This window comes from Bombina bombina, chromosome 2 (assembly GCF_027579735.1).
Source record: "Bombina bombina isolate aBomBom1 chromosome 2, aBomBom1.pri, whole genome shotgun sequence".
NCBI lineage: Eukaryota > Metazoa > Chordata > Amphibia > Anura > Bombinatoridae > Bombina > Bombina bombina.
The window spans coordinates 534,308,747-534,325,477 of record NC_069500.1 but is presented as its reverse complement, the minus strand read 5'-3'; the positions used below and the strand labels follow the sequence as shown (position 1 = coordinate 534,325,477).

At 39.0% G+C, this 16,731-nt stretch overlaps 1 protein-coding gene across 1 annotated transcript in view; it reads right to left on the bottom strand.

Moving 5' to 3' along the window:
* Positions 1–16,731, bottom strand: part of ROR2 (receptor tyrosine kinase like orphan receptor 2) — a 232,573-nt gene that overhangs the window by 103,210 nt on the left and 112,632 nt on the right. The window contains exon 2 of the mRNA XM_053702383.1: positions 5,172–5,249. Within this exon, the coding sequence (XP_053558358.1) occupies positions 5,172–5,249 (78 nt within the window). The remainder of the gene's footprint in view (positions 1–5,171; positions 5,250–16,731) is intronic.

Here is a 16,731-nt window from a genome sequence, read left to right as displayed (position 1 = left end):
GTCCAAGTTAGACCTTCCGGTGACGAATGATCTCCAAGCGGAGGCGCTGTTGTCCCCCATCTCTGGTGTGGAGATTAAAACTGCCATTCTCTCTCTTAAAGCCCTCAAATCGCCTGGTCCGGACGGCTTCTCAGATCTCTTCTACAAGAAATTCCAGGCGCAGCTTGTTCCACCTTTGTTGCGCTTTTTCACTAAGGCTAGTTCAAGTGGTACCTTCCCGGTCGAGTTTTTGAAGGCCACAATTATTACACTACCCAAACAAGGAAAAGACCCTACGGAATGTTCCAGCTATCGTCCAATCTCATTGCTGAATTTAGACGTCAAGCTATATGCAAAGATTTTAGCTGCACGTCTCAATTCTTTGCTACCAGCTCTGATCCATTGCGACCAGGTCGGCTTTGTCAAGGGTCGAGAGGGACCCGACAACACCAGGAGACTACTGAATGTATTTTTTGCTGCTCAGGAACTCAGCTTACCGTGTGTCACCCTGTCGTTGGATGCAGAAAAAGCCTTCGACAGGGTGAACTGGGAATATATGTTTGCAGTCCTGAGGAGGTTTGGCTTGCCGACCTCTTTTATAACCTCTATAGCGGCCCTGTATTCCAACCCCTCGGCCACAGTTCAAGGTCTCGGGTTCTGCTCTGATCCCTTTGTGATCACAAACGGTACGAGACAAGGCTGTCCGTTGTCACCGCTCATTTTTGCTCTTGTGATGGAACCGCTAGCCGCCGCTATTCGGCTCCACCCCCATATAATGGGAGTGGACGTATATCATACCACTCAAACTACAGCCTTATTCGCTGATGATCTAACAATACTACTCTCAGATCCTATTGGTTCCTTGCCGCACCTCTTTACGCTATTGGAACAATTTGCTTCAATTAGCTATTACAAGCTTAATGTCTCCAAAACGGAGGCTTATGCTATTCATATCCCGACGGAAACGATGATTGAACTAAAGAAGACATACAAATTTCGTTGGTCCACTTCACATATTAGACATTTAGGCGTCTGTCTGTCCCATAGTATTCCTACTATTCTTTCACTAAATTTCTCCCCTCTACTGTCTGAAATAGCGAAAGCCACGGAAACATGGAATGTTCCCTCCTTGTCATGGTTAGGGCGCATAGCCGCATTTAAAATGAGCCTCCTACCCAAGTTGACTTACCTTTTTAGATCTTTGCCCATTCCGATATCTAAGTCTCTAATTCGAAAATTTCAACAGGTGTGTAATAAATTCATTTGGCGACATAAAGTCCCTAGAATTGCCACTAGCACCTTACAACAGCCCATACTCTCAGGAGGGGCAGCTGCCCCTAATATTCTCTACTATCATGAAGCTGCTCGTCTATCACATGTCACTCAGTGGGGCTCACCGGCTCGCAGTCGATGGGCAGAATTGGAACAGGCTTCCCTCCCATCAGGGGTCACTCTGGCAGACCTGATTTGGCTCCCGGCGCACGCCAGGCCAACAATGGCTCTACTGAACCCTATAGTAAAAACCAATCTGAAATTTTGGGATAAGATTCATAATCTACCCACGATTGCGCCTCACCCGTCTCCATCTCATGCATTAAGAAGCCTCCTTCTTGCACTACCGGACACCCACCCACTCCTTTGGGAAGATCTAGGTATTATCAAAGTTTCAGACCTCTATGAAGGGACCCAACTACTTTCCCACCAAGCCTTCCTCCGTAAATATCACCCACCGCTCCCCCTCCATTTTGAGTTCTGGAGACTACGAAGTTTCCTTAAATCTTGGGGTTTTGACAATGGCCCACTACGTCCTAAAACTAGGTGGGAGACGAAATGGGACCTCAAACTCCCGTTTAAAAAATTACTCTCATCATCTTACCAGGACATACTGCGTCCCCCAATCTTCCTCAAATCCTCACCAATTAAGAGTTGGGAGTCTTCCCTAGCAGTGACCCATGAACCACAGGCGTGGCATTTGGCGACCCAATTAACCAGAAAAACGGTGCACTGTGTCACACTGTATGAGTTGTTTCTCAAAGTGCTTTTGCAGTGGCATCTGACGCCGGTCCGCTTATTTAAGATCTCGCACACAAATTCCCCAAAGTGTTGGAGAGGCTGCGATGCCCTGGGTACCCCACTCCACGTTTGGTGGTCTTGTCCTGTTATTGTACCATTGTGGCAAAAAGCAATCGACTATTGCAATACTAAAGGTATTCTTATACCATCTACACCTAGTGTGGCCTTGTTCCACATCTTGCCTCCTAAGCTGCCTGTCCCACAGAAAAGGTTCTGTGTCTACTTATTCCTTGCACTTAAATTATCTATTGCTAGGATGTGGCTGCAGTCGACCTCCCCAAGCTGGGACCAAATTGTGGAAACCCTAAAATATCTCAAGTCCATGGAAGCCTATGTGTCTCATGTTCATAGTACTGAAGATCAACACGTCCTGATTTGGGAGTACTGTCCTGATTAAAGCTTCTCAGGTTCAATAGCCTCTGTAACTTCTGTCCAAACCAATACACCTAGGGACCTCGTGTCCCTTTGATTGGGCCCTAGGATTATGATCCACTTCCCTCCACTTACCTGCCTTTAAGACAATAATTTCCTATCCCCTTTTCCCCTTCCCTCTGCCCATTACCCAGCTCCCTCCTCCCCCCCCCTTTTTTTTTTTTTTTTTTTTTTTTTTTTCTTTTTTATCTCTTGTTGTCTTTCTCTTCTCTTTTTCTCTACTCTTCTTCTTATCTTGCTCTGGAGATATCATTTATTGTCGAGACCTAGATATCGACTAATTCACAGAATGCTTTACTCTGTTGATATAGCTACATTACCTGTGAGTCAATTTTACAATGTTTGCTAGTTATTTGTTATTTAATGATTATCACACTGTCATAATTATATGTTCATGTTAAATGTAGATGCCATTTTCTTATTATGCTATGGGACATTACACTATGTTGAGAACTCTGAGAGCTCAGCTTTCTTGTTATATGCTGTGCGTCCTATTGTCATGTACTACCTGTTGAATATGGCTATTACTCTTGTAACTTTAATGTTTGATGCTCTTAACTATGACTGTATTGTGAATGTTTCAATAAAGCATTTTAAAAATAAAAAAAAAATAAAAAAAAAAGAAAAAAAGGGAGGAAGTGTCCATTTGGCTTAGAAAATCTAAGACAGATCAGGAGGGTATGGGCCGCTTAATCAAGTTATTTGCTATCGGGGGTGTTTGTTGCCCGGTAGGTTCTCTGGTGGATTATCTTAGGATCAGGCCTTGTGGTGAGGGCCCTCTTTTGAAGCACGAGGATGGAGGAGCATTGTCAAAATATCAGTTTGGGGCGGTACTTAAAAGGGCTTTGTCCGTAGCTGGGGTGGACCCTAAAGATTTTGGATGCCATTCGTTTAGAATAGGCGCGGCAACTGAGGCGCATGAATTGGGTTTGAGTGAGGAAGTTGTGAAAAAGGTGGGAAGGTGGAAGTCGGGGTGTTTTAAGCGTTATGTTCGTCCTAACATGATAGTATAGTTTTGTTTTTCTTAACAGGTCCAGTTCAGTGTTGGATAGTTGGACATTCTTTCATTTACTGGGCGAGAAAAGCTGCAGCAACAAAGGAAGGGGGAATCCAGTTGGGCCTTCCTCGGGAACAGGTTGGGGTAAAGTGGTTTGGGGTAAGAGGTCTCAAATGGGAAGGGGTAGTGAGTACAGTGAGTAAGTTTGCCAGGCTGTACAAGCCTCCTGACATTTTGGTGTTACATGCTGGAGGAAATGACTTAGGGTTTATGGCTCAAAAAGATTTGATTGACCAGTTGAAGGGTGGCATGCGTAGGTTGAAGGTTTTGTTCCCGAAGGTGTTAATTGTGTGGTCAGAAATTGAGACAAGGTTGGAATGGCGCTCAGCTTGGGATGTCAGGAGGCTGGATTTATCCAGGAAAAGGGTTAACAGGACTCTATCAGGTTTTGTTGCTCAGTTGGGGGGTTTTGGCATTCGCCATGTTGAATTCGAAGGGGAATCAGGCAGATGCTTTTTTATTAAGGATGGGGTGCATCTCAATGAAGTGGGGTTGCACTTATTTAATTTTAACCTAAAAGAGGGGGTACAGAAGGCCTTAGCCCGGTTGGGCGGTGTCCGACGGTAGGTCGGTCTGTGGCGGGTGCTGGCCTTATCAGGCGAGTTTTATGTGGTAATGGTACCTCATCGGACGATGGGGAGAGTTTAAGAAAAGGGGGCGTGCCTGGCAACAGCCAGTGGAAGGTACGTGTGGTGGATGATGGACAGCACCCCAGAATTTTTGTAACCACATTGGTTAGGTGGTTGTGTTATTTGTAAACACTTGTTTGTTTAATAAATGCGGGCTGCGGCCTTTTGTACCCAAAACTTTGTCATGTTTGGTTATTGATTCACAAGAAGAGTGCCGAATGTGTGTGTCAAAGAAGCCCCGGAAGGAATGAATTGAGAGCAGGGGCATGTGACCACACTACAGGCCAATAGCAGTGGGTTGCTAGGCAGAATTTTGAGGAGCAGGAGCGAGTATAAATATTGAGGGTTGTGAGGCGGAAGCCAGCATCATTTCCCTTGTGAAGCGGGAAAAGCTCCCTCCCTCCCTCCCTGTTTTAAGAATTTGGATGTCGCAGCTAAGGGCGGGTGCTGGCCTTATCAGGCGAGTTTTATGTGGTAATGGTACCTCATCGGACGATGGGGAGAGTTTAAGAAAAGGGGGCGTGCCTGGCAACAGCCAGTGGAAGGCACGTGTGGTGGATGATGGACAGCACCCCAGAATTTTTGTAAACACATTGGTTAGGTGGTTGTGTTATTTGTAAACACTTGTTTGTTTAATAAATGCGGGCTGCAGCCTTTTGTACCCAAAACTTTGTCATGTTTGGTTATTGATTCACAAGAAGAGTGCCGAATGTGTGTGTCAAGGCACCTATTGTAATTCTTATGACAATGCTCTACAGTCTGCAAGCTTGTGTGTCAACACGTAAAGGTGCACTGACTAGGTTAGGCAGGCTGTGAATCCCGTGGAATGTTTAACTGCTGTCAGAGAGAGCTACCTAGAAACTGAATAGGTTAAAATATATAGAGGTCCTAAATGTAAGTATCCTCTGAAACTTTATTTCCTATATTAGATTTTATTTTAGATACAGCTTCCAAAAACCTAAATAAATACATGTAAGGACTATATGTGTAATCTCACTTACCCCTGGGAGTAGGGACAAGCCGGTCATGCCCATCAATTTGCCTCAGAGGGTCATTGGAATCAGATAAGTCCATTTCACCTGCAGATAAAGTATACACACAGAATAAGTAACATCACTCCACAGATGGACAGATAGATATTTAGATATAGATAACTACTGTGACCTAGATGAACACATCTGCTAAGCCAATAAGAGGTGACATGTGCAGCCCCAATCACCAACTAGGTCCCAGGAGTGCATTTCTGCTCCTGAACCTACCTAGGTATGCTTTTCAACAAAGGATACAAAGTGAAGGAAGTACAATTGATAATAGAAGTAATATTGCATTCTCTATTTGAAAAATGAAAGTGTAATGCTGACTTCCATGTCCCTTTAAACGTTCAGTGTATATCGTACAAGTAAGATTTTAATCAGTTTGGATCTCAGTATACAATCTCACTCTGTTTTTCTTTCCAGGCCTTGCTGTAGAATGAAAAGACCACTTAATTTCACATAATGTCATGGTAGATCGGTAATTTTCTTTACTTAGTTTATTTCCGCTTTTTAACAAATAATAACATTTCAACTCAGAGTGTTTGAACGCTAGGTGTTAATCAAACTGTTCAGCCATTAAATAGAACAGAAGTTTTTTGGGGGTTTTTTACTAAAAATTCCCTTCATTGTAAGGCAATTGGCGCAATAATTGCTCATGTTAATTCAGAGTCATGCTGAAATTTAGAAAGGAATTTGAATAAATGCAGATTTCATGCTGTGGAGTTCAGGACATTATTCCGCTACTATACACCATTGGAGCTTAAATTCCTTGCTCAGCCTCATTAAAAGCAAGCCGGTCTGTTAAATAAGAATATATTCAATTGAGATTGTAATTCCATTCATGCCCATTAATTTCCTAATTGCAATAGAGCACTCGGGCTCAATTTCTGCCCTTGGCCGGGCCCAAGTGGTTCTTGTGTTACATAAAACATTTGTAATCAATTTTATGATTGCTTTCTTTGGCCAGCTACAAAATGTTTATTTTCACAATGTAATGGCAAAGTACTTAGGAAAAATTGACTTGGTTGAGTTAAATAACAATGGGCACATTGTGCAGTGATGCGAGAACTTTTAAGTGGTGGTTTAAATATATATTTGGTGTACCCACGGGTAAGCTCTCACAAAGCATTTGCTGGTTATAACTTTGGAAAAAAATTGATTCAGGCACGGCATGGTTTATTAAATGATGTTAAATGATTTAATCATTACAGCATATCTAAAAATTCAATGCATAGTTGGCAAAGAGCACTAACCACTACATAAAAGAGACATAATATACAGTTATGTTTTTATTTAATCAGTTTATGTGCTTTTGCAAAATGGCCTATCCAGAAAGAAAGGATTTGGCACACAGGTCTGTAATATACTTCAGAACATTATGGATGATTATCAGAGAGACCAGGACACATATTTAGTAATTTTTTAAAAACGTGTTTAAAATAGAAAATACATCTTCATTATATTTTTCAATTTTTTTTTATCTTAGGTAATTTCTTACGATACTGAGGTCTGAGTGCAGAGAGAGGAAGGGGTGTCATAAAAATCATGAGGGGGGTTTAGGTGACAGAGGCTGTCCAGTGTAGGAGAACAGACAGGGGGGGAGATATATAGTACATAGAGCAGATACTGACATAAAGTTATATATCAACATGGAGTCAATATGTATAAAGATGTGAAATTATAATACAAAATAGTCAAAAAAGAAGAAAGGAAAGAAAAAAAAGGGAATAATAATAATGGCAAAAGTGTTGACATAGGCTTACCTGTATATACATATATATATATATATATATATATATATATATATATATATATATATATATATATATATATATATACACACACACATACATACAAATCCATCTTTAGACATGTATAATTATGTATCTCAATGTTAAAGCCCTTTTTCTTTCTATCACCTGAGATCTCATATTTTTGATCCCTTATAACCTGTGTGCAATATTTTTTAAAATATTTTTTGTTAGATTGTGTTATTATGAGTGTAACTATACTTTGTAATGTATTTTTTTGTGTAACTTTTTGTTAACCAAAGTTATAACCAGCGTAAATCGCGATTGCGCTCAATCGATCGCCTATTCTTTCAACCTATAACACGAGCGGTAAGCCCAACGAGTGCAAACCCCAGCGATAAACCCCTTATCGCAAATGCGCAAACATTTGTGCTCCACTCGTAATCTGGTACCGGCATGGAGAAAAATCATGCAAAATCTTTGTGATATTTTTTTAGACCTTGGATTGTAATGAAGGAGTTTCTGATTTACATAAAGAACACTAAATAGCAAAAAAATTGAAACACAAATTTTATTTTGAGAAATGTTTATGTTAAGGGCCTCGCCAAACCAACAACACTTCTAAGAATATCTTGCTTGAGCAGCGAGGTTTTAAATATCAGGCTCTTAAAGGGGGTAATTTTTGGAAGAGTCATTCATGTCATACATCGCCCTGTTGTTGATATACATAATAACAGATATAAAGGTAAGGAAAAGATATCATCTCAGAGGGGCACTCCAGGCAAGATCACTACCACCCCAAACACCCCAAATTCGGTTGTCCCAATAAAATTCCAGATTCAGGAAAAAAACATCTGATTTACTGATTTTTATATAATGTGGAATCTCCAATTGAAGGATTGTTGACATTAGTTGGTGCTATTCAAGGACTGATGGGCATTTTGCTTGTTTCCAGTATTGTGGTATTATTTGTTAGGCAATATTAAGCATGAACCTAAAACAGTGTCAGACTCAGCCTATATTTACATTTTACGGAGGTGGAGGGGGCTAATTTAGAAGGAATTAAAGGGGATGAGTCAAGAGAGCAGCCCAAAGCAGATACCATATGGGTAATTACATGAGTACAAAATCATTTTAGGCTTTTCTTTGTGGTTTTAATCAGCTGAAATGATAACTGATATAAATCTATGTATAGCATTATCTACCTATAATCAGGGTGCCCTATCTTTACAAATCAAGAGCCAAATTATAATATATTTAAGAAATAATCTCAAAGTGTATGTAAGTAGAGGAATAAGGTGAATCCTCTAAACATAATAAATTATGCTTTACACTTTAGCTAAACACATGTGTTATTGGTTCCTACAAATCTCTATCTTTAAAAGCAAAATAACAATGTACTTAGCAGTGGCTTCTCAGCACAAGCAATCTTATCTTTTTTATCTGGTTGACCTTTTATCGTTCCAGTCACCTCACAAAGCCCTTGGCATAAATCCTCACATTACAGAAAGGTTTTACCTCTGGTCAATTTACTCCTTTCAGATCCCATGATCCTCGTGGCTGGTAGAGGTGCCTAAAACAGCTGGCTACAGAGCCCAAAAGGCTAAACAGGGGTGTATGTAGCTATCTAACCCAGGGGTGTGAAGCCAGGATCATACACATGTGACTGTATGCTTGTCTGTGTCTGTGTGTGTGTGTGTGTAAACATGTTTGTGTATTTGTGTACGTTTGTTTGTGTATGTGTCTATGGTTGTGTGTATGTCTATGTGTGTATGTGCAAGCTTGTATGTGGGTGTATGTGCCTGTTTGTGTGTATAAGTACATGTGCGTGTATATGTACATGCTTGTATGTGCCTGTTTGTGTGTAGTACATGTGTGTGTATGTGCAAGCTGGTATGTGGGTGTATGTGCCTGTTTGTGTGGATAAGTACATGTGCGTGTGTGTATGTACATGCTTGCCTGTGTGTAGTATGTGTGTGTGTATGTGCAAGAATGTATGTGGGTGTATGTGCCTGTTTGTGTGTAGTACGTGTGTGTGTATGTGTGTGTATATGCAAGCTTGTATGTGGGTGTATGTGCGTGTTTGTGTGTATAAGTACATGTGCGTGTGTATGTACATGCTTGTATGTGCCTGTTTGTGTGTAGTATGTGTGTGTGTATGTGCAAGAATGTATGTGGGTGTATAGTTTGTCTACCCCTTGTGCACAACAGCTCTAACATGATGTCTCTACAAAAGCCAAAATCAACTAATTGCATCAGTGCATTTGATTAAACTTCTTGGATGCCATTCAGAGAAGTGTATTCAATCCCTCTCTGTTCACATGGTTTAATTGTTTTTTAAAGCGCACAATCGAGGTCCTATTCAGTGTTATTAAGTTAGTGCTCTAATTAGGCAGGCTCATTCTCTCATCTTGGGAGTTGCTATTTGCCAATCTAGTCCAGAATATGATGTTGCACTAAATGTTCTCACAATGTTATCTTGCAGCTTTAGTTTTACATGCTGAGCGGCAATCAGGGTCACTCTTCAGGGTAACTCAATCTTCTGCACCTATTCTGTTTTACCAATAGCCTCCATTCACCTGGGAATTAAATTATTTGTAAAATGTTGTATTCAACCTCCTGAATAAACTAGGGGAAAAAATGTATCACGCCAGATTACAAATGTTTAGACTGATTTAAACCCATCAGTATTAAACTCTAAAGCTGCAGTCAGGTGTAGGAAGTGACCCTGAGACCTTTCTGTGCTAATGACTATGGTACATATTGACACACCAAAGTCTAAGTTGTATTTATATATATATATATATATATATATATATATATATATATATATATATATATATAAAAATCTTTCCATCTATGGTTAGCTGAAGGTCTAATCCAATTGTTTGCTGCCAAAGATTTCACTGATTGTCAAGCTGTCCAGAGGAAAAACAATACTATTTTTTTTTCTTTGCAATATACATTCCTTTATCATTTATTTAGCCATATTTTTGTGTAATTTAACTCTGACTCTGTGGGTTCTCCAATTCTGAGAATTTTAAGTGCACTATGCAAAATTCAGACCCCCACACTACCACACACTGTTCCTAACTGCTCCCAGTTGTGGCAACTAAATAAGATACTAAACAACACTGCAGGCTCTACAGGCAAACCCTGGCCACTTAAAAACAATGTCACCAAGCAAGCTGACAAAGCTTGGCCTGTATGTTAATATATTGCAACACCACACAAAAGACTTTGTCCTGTTAAGTGGCGTTATTCCTTCATTTGTGTCATACAAGCCATTTTCCGACTCTCTGAGTAGGTTGGGTGTTTAAATGCTACTGTACAAGGCTATTCATTCCTGTAAATAAAAGGGGGGGGGGTCGCAATTTCTTACTAGCCCACTTCAATTTCTTACTAGGTTGGGACAGAGATTTTCATGCCAGTATATAAATAAATATTGCCACTGACAAGCAGTATCACCATACCTTCATCCAACTGCCAGGATCTAAAAGTAACCAAACAAGTTTGCACTATCTAGACTATTTATTTATTTTTATGTATTTATTAAACAATGCCATGGGTTAATACCAAAAAATGCCCTACACTTTATCAATGACCAATGCAAGCCTGTCTGAGTGATTTTATATGTGTATCACCAAATTTTGTAGAATTATATTTATGTATGGACGCATGTTACAACTTAAAACCATTGAAAGACTAAACTATTTCAATAGCTTCTAATATTTTCTTCATAAAAATTAACTTTGTTGACCTTCTAAGACATTCCAACCTTTGGTGCTCTGCAGACAATGAGCCCAGTGTACCTTCTGATTCAGATGCCAATCTGATTACTTTGGCTGAATCAAGGGCTTTCATTGAATCAAGGGCTTTCATTGAAATTTCATTTTTTTTCTTTCCCTTCACCCTCTGTATTCTTGGCAAGTGACTGCACAGTGATTTGGCAAGCGTGTCAAGTTGGTGAACGGCCTGCAACGCTGAAGTCAGCACTGCGCATAATGATTACAACCATGTAATTGTACATATCTAGACCTCAGCTCTCAGACATCAGATACTTCACTGCATTGTTATAACCTCTTGCAGCCTTTAAACATCAAGTGGCCACGAAGGGAACATATATACTGTCCCATTACTTTTTGCTGCCCCCAATATTCTAAAGCCACTACTGATTTGATTAAAACAATTTTTACAATATAATTTTATTTTTGAAAAATCTTGTATAACATTCTTTTGTATGTGGTTACCCTAAAATAAGATGGTAAGCAGCGTGCATGCACCTCTGATGAAAGTGCTTGCTAGGAACACTAGCAGTGACCTCACATGTGGTGCTATTGGAATCCCATGCATGCAGAGTTTGAATAGGTGTGTACAGGGCTTTAAGGGACATACATGATCAATCAATAATAAATTGTGCTAGAGAATGCATTATTGCACTACTGCTTGGCCAAAACTGTATATTTAACCACTGTACAGGGTTTAAACACATTCAGCTCTGGGTCGACAATGCATGTCTGATCCTAAGCTAGACAGCTTTGCATATATAATTGGTTCTGTGCTGTGCTCTGCTCTGGATCTCTAGTGCATTGCCAGCCCAGAGATGACTTTACCTATGTGTTTAACCCCTTTTATGGGCAACTTATTAGGAAACCTTAACTAATCAGTAACAAATAAAACAAAAACATTAGTAAGAAGATAGGGACACCCAGGTTAAATTAAATTTTCATGATTCAGATACAGCAGATAATTTTAAACAACTTTCCAATTTACTTCCATTAAAAAAATGTGCACAGCCTTTTATATTTACACTTTTTGAGTCACCAGATCCTACTGAGCATGTGCAAGAATTCAGACTATACGTATATGCATTTGTGATTGGCTGATTGCTATCACATGTGGAAAAATACATAACTTTGAAATTTGTTATAAAAAAATCTACTACTCATTTGAAGTTCAGACTAAGTGCTATTGCATTGTCTTGTTATCTTGCATTTGTTGATTATGCAAATCTAATGTGTTGACTGGTCCTTTAAAATGTATAATTGCATGGAAGGCCTTGAGTCAGATGTTTCACTTGTCAGGCAAAATTATGTATCAAAAATAACACAAACCATCCCCCTCTGTATGACAGAAAGTCTGTCTGAGCGTAGCACCCGGTGTATCTCCTTACACCAAACCCAGCATTAGCAGGGCTGGCTCAAACATTAGACCAAGTGGGTCCAACAGAACCAGGCAGCACTTGACAAGGGGCAGCACTTCAGTGACTGAGTCAGTCACTGTCAGACCCAAATCACTCCTGTCCTTCATCTCTGTGGAGGAAGTTGCAGGCTCCCAGCAACATAACCTCATCATGCACAAAGACACAGGCTTAGTAAGGTCAGTGGCCAGGCTAGTAGGTTCATATGCTGATCAGTGATGTCACTACTGGGGGATGTCATTGCATTCTCCGACCCATACAGCAAAATATCTTGAGCCGGTATCCGTTTCGGACTGCTAATAAATGTATGAAGGTATGGTAAGCTGTGGAGCAGCGGCGCTTCAGTGAAGGCTGCAAAATCAGACAGGTTCAGCTGTTCCGTCTGATTCTGTGACCCCTCACGGTGTAGTGTCGAAATCTGGAAGGAGGTGTCTGTAGCAGGTGATTGGTGGTCAACCAGTCACGTGTGCGGTCAGGAATGTGGTGACGTAACGGTCACAAAATCCGTTGGGTCGCAGATTTCGCCACTACACCGGCCCTGGGAATTAGTTTTGGACATTATACTCTAAACATGAAATCAAGCAAATGCAAATTAAGTTTGTAATACCCTGAACTAGTGCTTGCCTGAAAATACCTAGGTTACACACTGCTGACATTAGTGAGTAGGGTTATGGCCAAAGGAAAGAGATTATATACATATTACAACTGAAGTTGCACTCATCTTAATTATTCATACAGATTATTCATGCAGATTAATAGTTCATGAGCTTCAAATATTGTCATTGGGCAGTGGACACCAATTTTATACTATGTGACAATATTTACCATTATTAGCCAAAAAGCTTAAAAATTATTAAAAAAAAAAAAAAAAAAAAAAAAACAGGCCCAAACCATTCTAAGCAGACAGATAATTGCTCATATTGGTGTTTACATGAAGACAGAATCTGATGTCTTTTCATTTATTTAACATAAGGGAATGATCCACACCAGATCAGATATCCTGTCTCTTAAGTATGCAAGGCTGTTTGCAAGACCCATCAGAGCAGTTCTGTACGAAGCTGGAGGAAATTGTTTAGAAAAAAAAAAAGAATAAACTTACTAATGGACTATGATGTGATCATTAATAGATAGAGAATAATAAGCATTGTATCATGTGATATAATTCTCGCCTTTATGACTTCTCTCTCAGTAACAGCACATAAGCCATTTTTTCTTTGATAAATGTTAGGTATAAAATAAAGCTATCAACTGTTCACCTCTGTACACACATGATCCCTTATATACACAGTTCACATTGTTTAGCTAATATGCTAAATACCTTAAATTCTTCTTTCAAAATCATCTCCACTTATACTAAACGTCTGTATTAACCAATTAGCTACCAAAGAGAGCTAAAATAGACAAGCTGCAGCCCGGTCTTGCAGCCAAGAGGTTAAGAATGCATGTTACAGTAAGTGTCCCTGGAAATACAAAACAATACAAAGGTAAGTACAAAGACAAAAACAATCATTGTGTCCTGAAATTAAAACATGTTCTGCAATTCAAAACTTAAATGCTGGTTTATTCTATGCAGCCATAAAGAAATTGCTTTAATGTTCCTTTCATCAAAAAAATGAAATATAAAATAAATGTGAATACTTTTGTCACAGTTTAATTTGCCTGGAATATTTCATGAGCATGTTACATCTATCTATAAAATAAACGATCCCCCTGTACACACAAATTGTACTACAGATATAAATTTGAAACAATTTTCACATTAGCAATTTATTATCAAATATACTACTGGCTGAGTAACTTTTTGATACAACTCTGACTGCACTAGTTATAGCAAGAACAAAAATAAAGACATAAACTTTTGTGGTTTCAGATGTCTGTGTATAGTCTGTCAAAGGTATGTTATTCCAAGGTTTTTCTTAAAGATAATACTCCCCCAATCTTGAACACGAGCATATTAGGCAATTGAGAATAATTTACCCAAGGCCAATTAGCATGATTATACACTGGTCATAATGCCAAAGAAAACTGGATCAGACAATGATTCTTCAAAAATGATGATAAGGACATGGGAGACACTGATAAATGACAATGCAAATACAATAATCACTAAGTGATAACATTAACCATATCTAGTATCATGATGTAACTATGCATAGATAACTAAAACTACACTCACTTTACTGATGGTTTGCTAATCTTGCTTGTATTATCTATATGCCATAAATGTAATTATGTACAGAAAAAGATGTATTGTGATCTCAGATTCAGGTTACTGTTACCAATACAAGAGATCTTCTGGATCTGAATATATGTGTATCGCACCTTTAGAGCACTTAAATTAGCAAGAAACGTAGCCAGTCAACCAAGAAATGTAAATATTAGGAAATTAGAAATAAGACATCTGCAGCTGTTGACTTTTTAGTGTAAAAATACACAAGAAACCAGTGTGCACATGTGTGAGGTCATTCTCTTATTAGTTCGCCAATAACACAAAGGCTATTATTTTCCAGTTAAATGCATCAAACTGATGCCAGCAATTTTACCCCTTGATTGTCAGAAACCCATGATGATCCATAGCAAATATAATTAATTGATTGCATAAAACACCCATACAACAGTGATGTAACTCAAGGATGGCAACTATAAAATATGCATCGGGCCGCCATCAGGGGGTGACAGGGGTGACTCCTGTCAGGGGCCCAATGGGCCAGGGGGGGCCATGAGGCAAGAACTAAAAATAAATAAATAAATAAATATTTTTAAATTTTGGCAGCCACCAGTGGGTACTACAGCAGAGTGCTAATTGAGCATGGGAAATGTTATTACAAGGAGTAAAGTATTAGCATTTGAGAGGATTTTTCTAAACCACTATGCACAGTGTGAGACAGACTTGGCACTTTGTTTGTACAGTGTGTAAGTCAGACGGCAGATCACTTTCATTTGCAGAGGAGGTAGGACTTACTTAGCAAATGTTTTTTATTTCTTTGTGCAATTTTGGATTGTAACTTCAGTGTGGTAGTAGTTGTATGGTGGGGCCAGGGGCCCATAAAAACACATTTTTTTAGCAGCAGTGTATTTATGATTATTTGACAATGCTGTAGAAATTCTATATTTAAAACCATGCAGAAATGTTTCCTCCTCAATACACAAATGGTAGGTGCCCTTTTGGCAGATATGTATTTTTCTCATTTATATATATATATATATATATATATATATATATATATATATTACATTCCAGTTTACTGCCCCTTTATACAAGGACTTTCCAGATGCAAGGAGGCATTTTATCTAAGATTTTTACATCTGCATAAAATGTTATACTCTCAGACTAAGATTGCTCAGTGTTTGAAATGAGACAGGTTAACTTAAAACTGTTCAGTTTACACTACAGCTGACTTAATTTTTAAATACATACTAACAAGCCTAAATGCTGCATTTAACCAGATCTAATGGTATGAGTACCACAGCTTATGGTTCCACCAAGACCATATAGAGTACAGCATTTTCAAAATCCATAAGTACAGCTGAGCTGACTTGGTGGGAACATTTGTACACTATATTTGAAGTGGTGCACTTGGTTGGGGAAACTGGGGGAAAAAAAAAACCAAACAAACATATGTCAACCTTTTAAAAGTACTTTTCTTCATCTAGCCATCTAACCAGATCATTAATGTACAATTTTGAATTCACAGAATTATTTTTGTTTGCACATTTACAAATATGATTCTTTAAAAAGTGATCTCTTAGTTTCTGCAATTTTTTTTATTATGCATGTCACACACTGTTGATTTAGGGCAGTGCTTTTCAAACTGTGTGTCGGCAGCAGTGTGTAGGTGTGTCCCTGCTTCAGCACAAATTTTTTTTAAATTACATTTTTTTTTTTTATTGTTTTTTGGTTTCTGACTTTCCACCTGCCTGCTACACATATCACATAGTTGACACGTGATTGATACCTAGTGGGTAACAGATCATCCTAACCAATTCGCACAGCTCAGTGGGAACTGAAACTATTACCATTGGCGGATTTGGCGGAACATTGGCTCCTGACTGCACGTGTAGTTTCCTTAATTGGCTCGTGACTGCAAGTGTAGCCAGTGAGTGGGACAGCAGTGTGTTTGCAGCGTGGGAGTGGGACAGCAGTGTGTTTGCAGTGCGGGCAGTAGTCAGTCGGACTCACAGAGCTATGAGGGTGGCAGCTTAAACGCTGAGCTGAAGTCAGAAGTCAGTGTGATTTTTTTGCAACTAGCTCCCAGTAGTGCATTGCTGCTTCTGCTCTTGATATATGGATAGGAAGTGGAAGCTTAAAAATGCTTGATGATGAAATGCGAGTGTCTTTATCTTATATTACACCAAATATTCTGAAACTGTGTTCATCCCATTAACCTCATACATCCCATTAAAATAGTAAGTAGCTATTGGTGTTATTAAACTTTTTTTAATTCTTGCACATACATACTGTTACTTGTAAATGCATTTTGTTATTATATAATTTATGTATGTGTCCGTATCTTTTAAAACAAGTTAGTTTAACCTCCTTTTTGCTAGTACAACTGAATTACTGTGTCGCGAAATG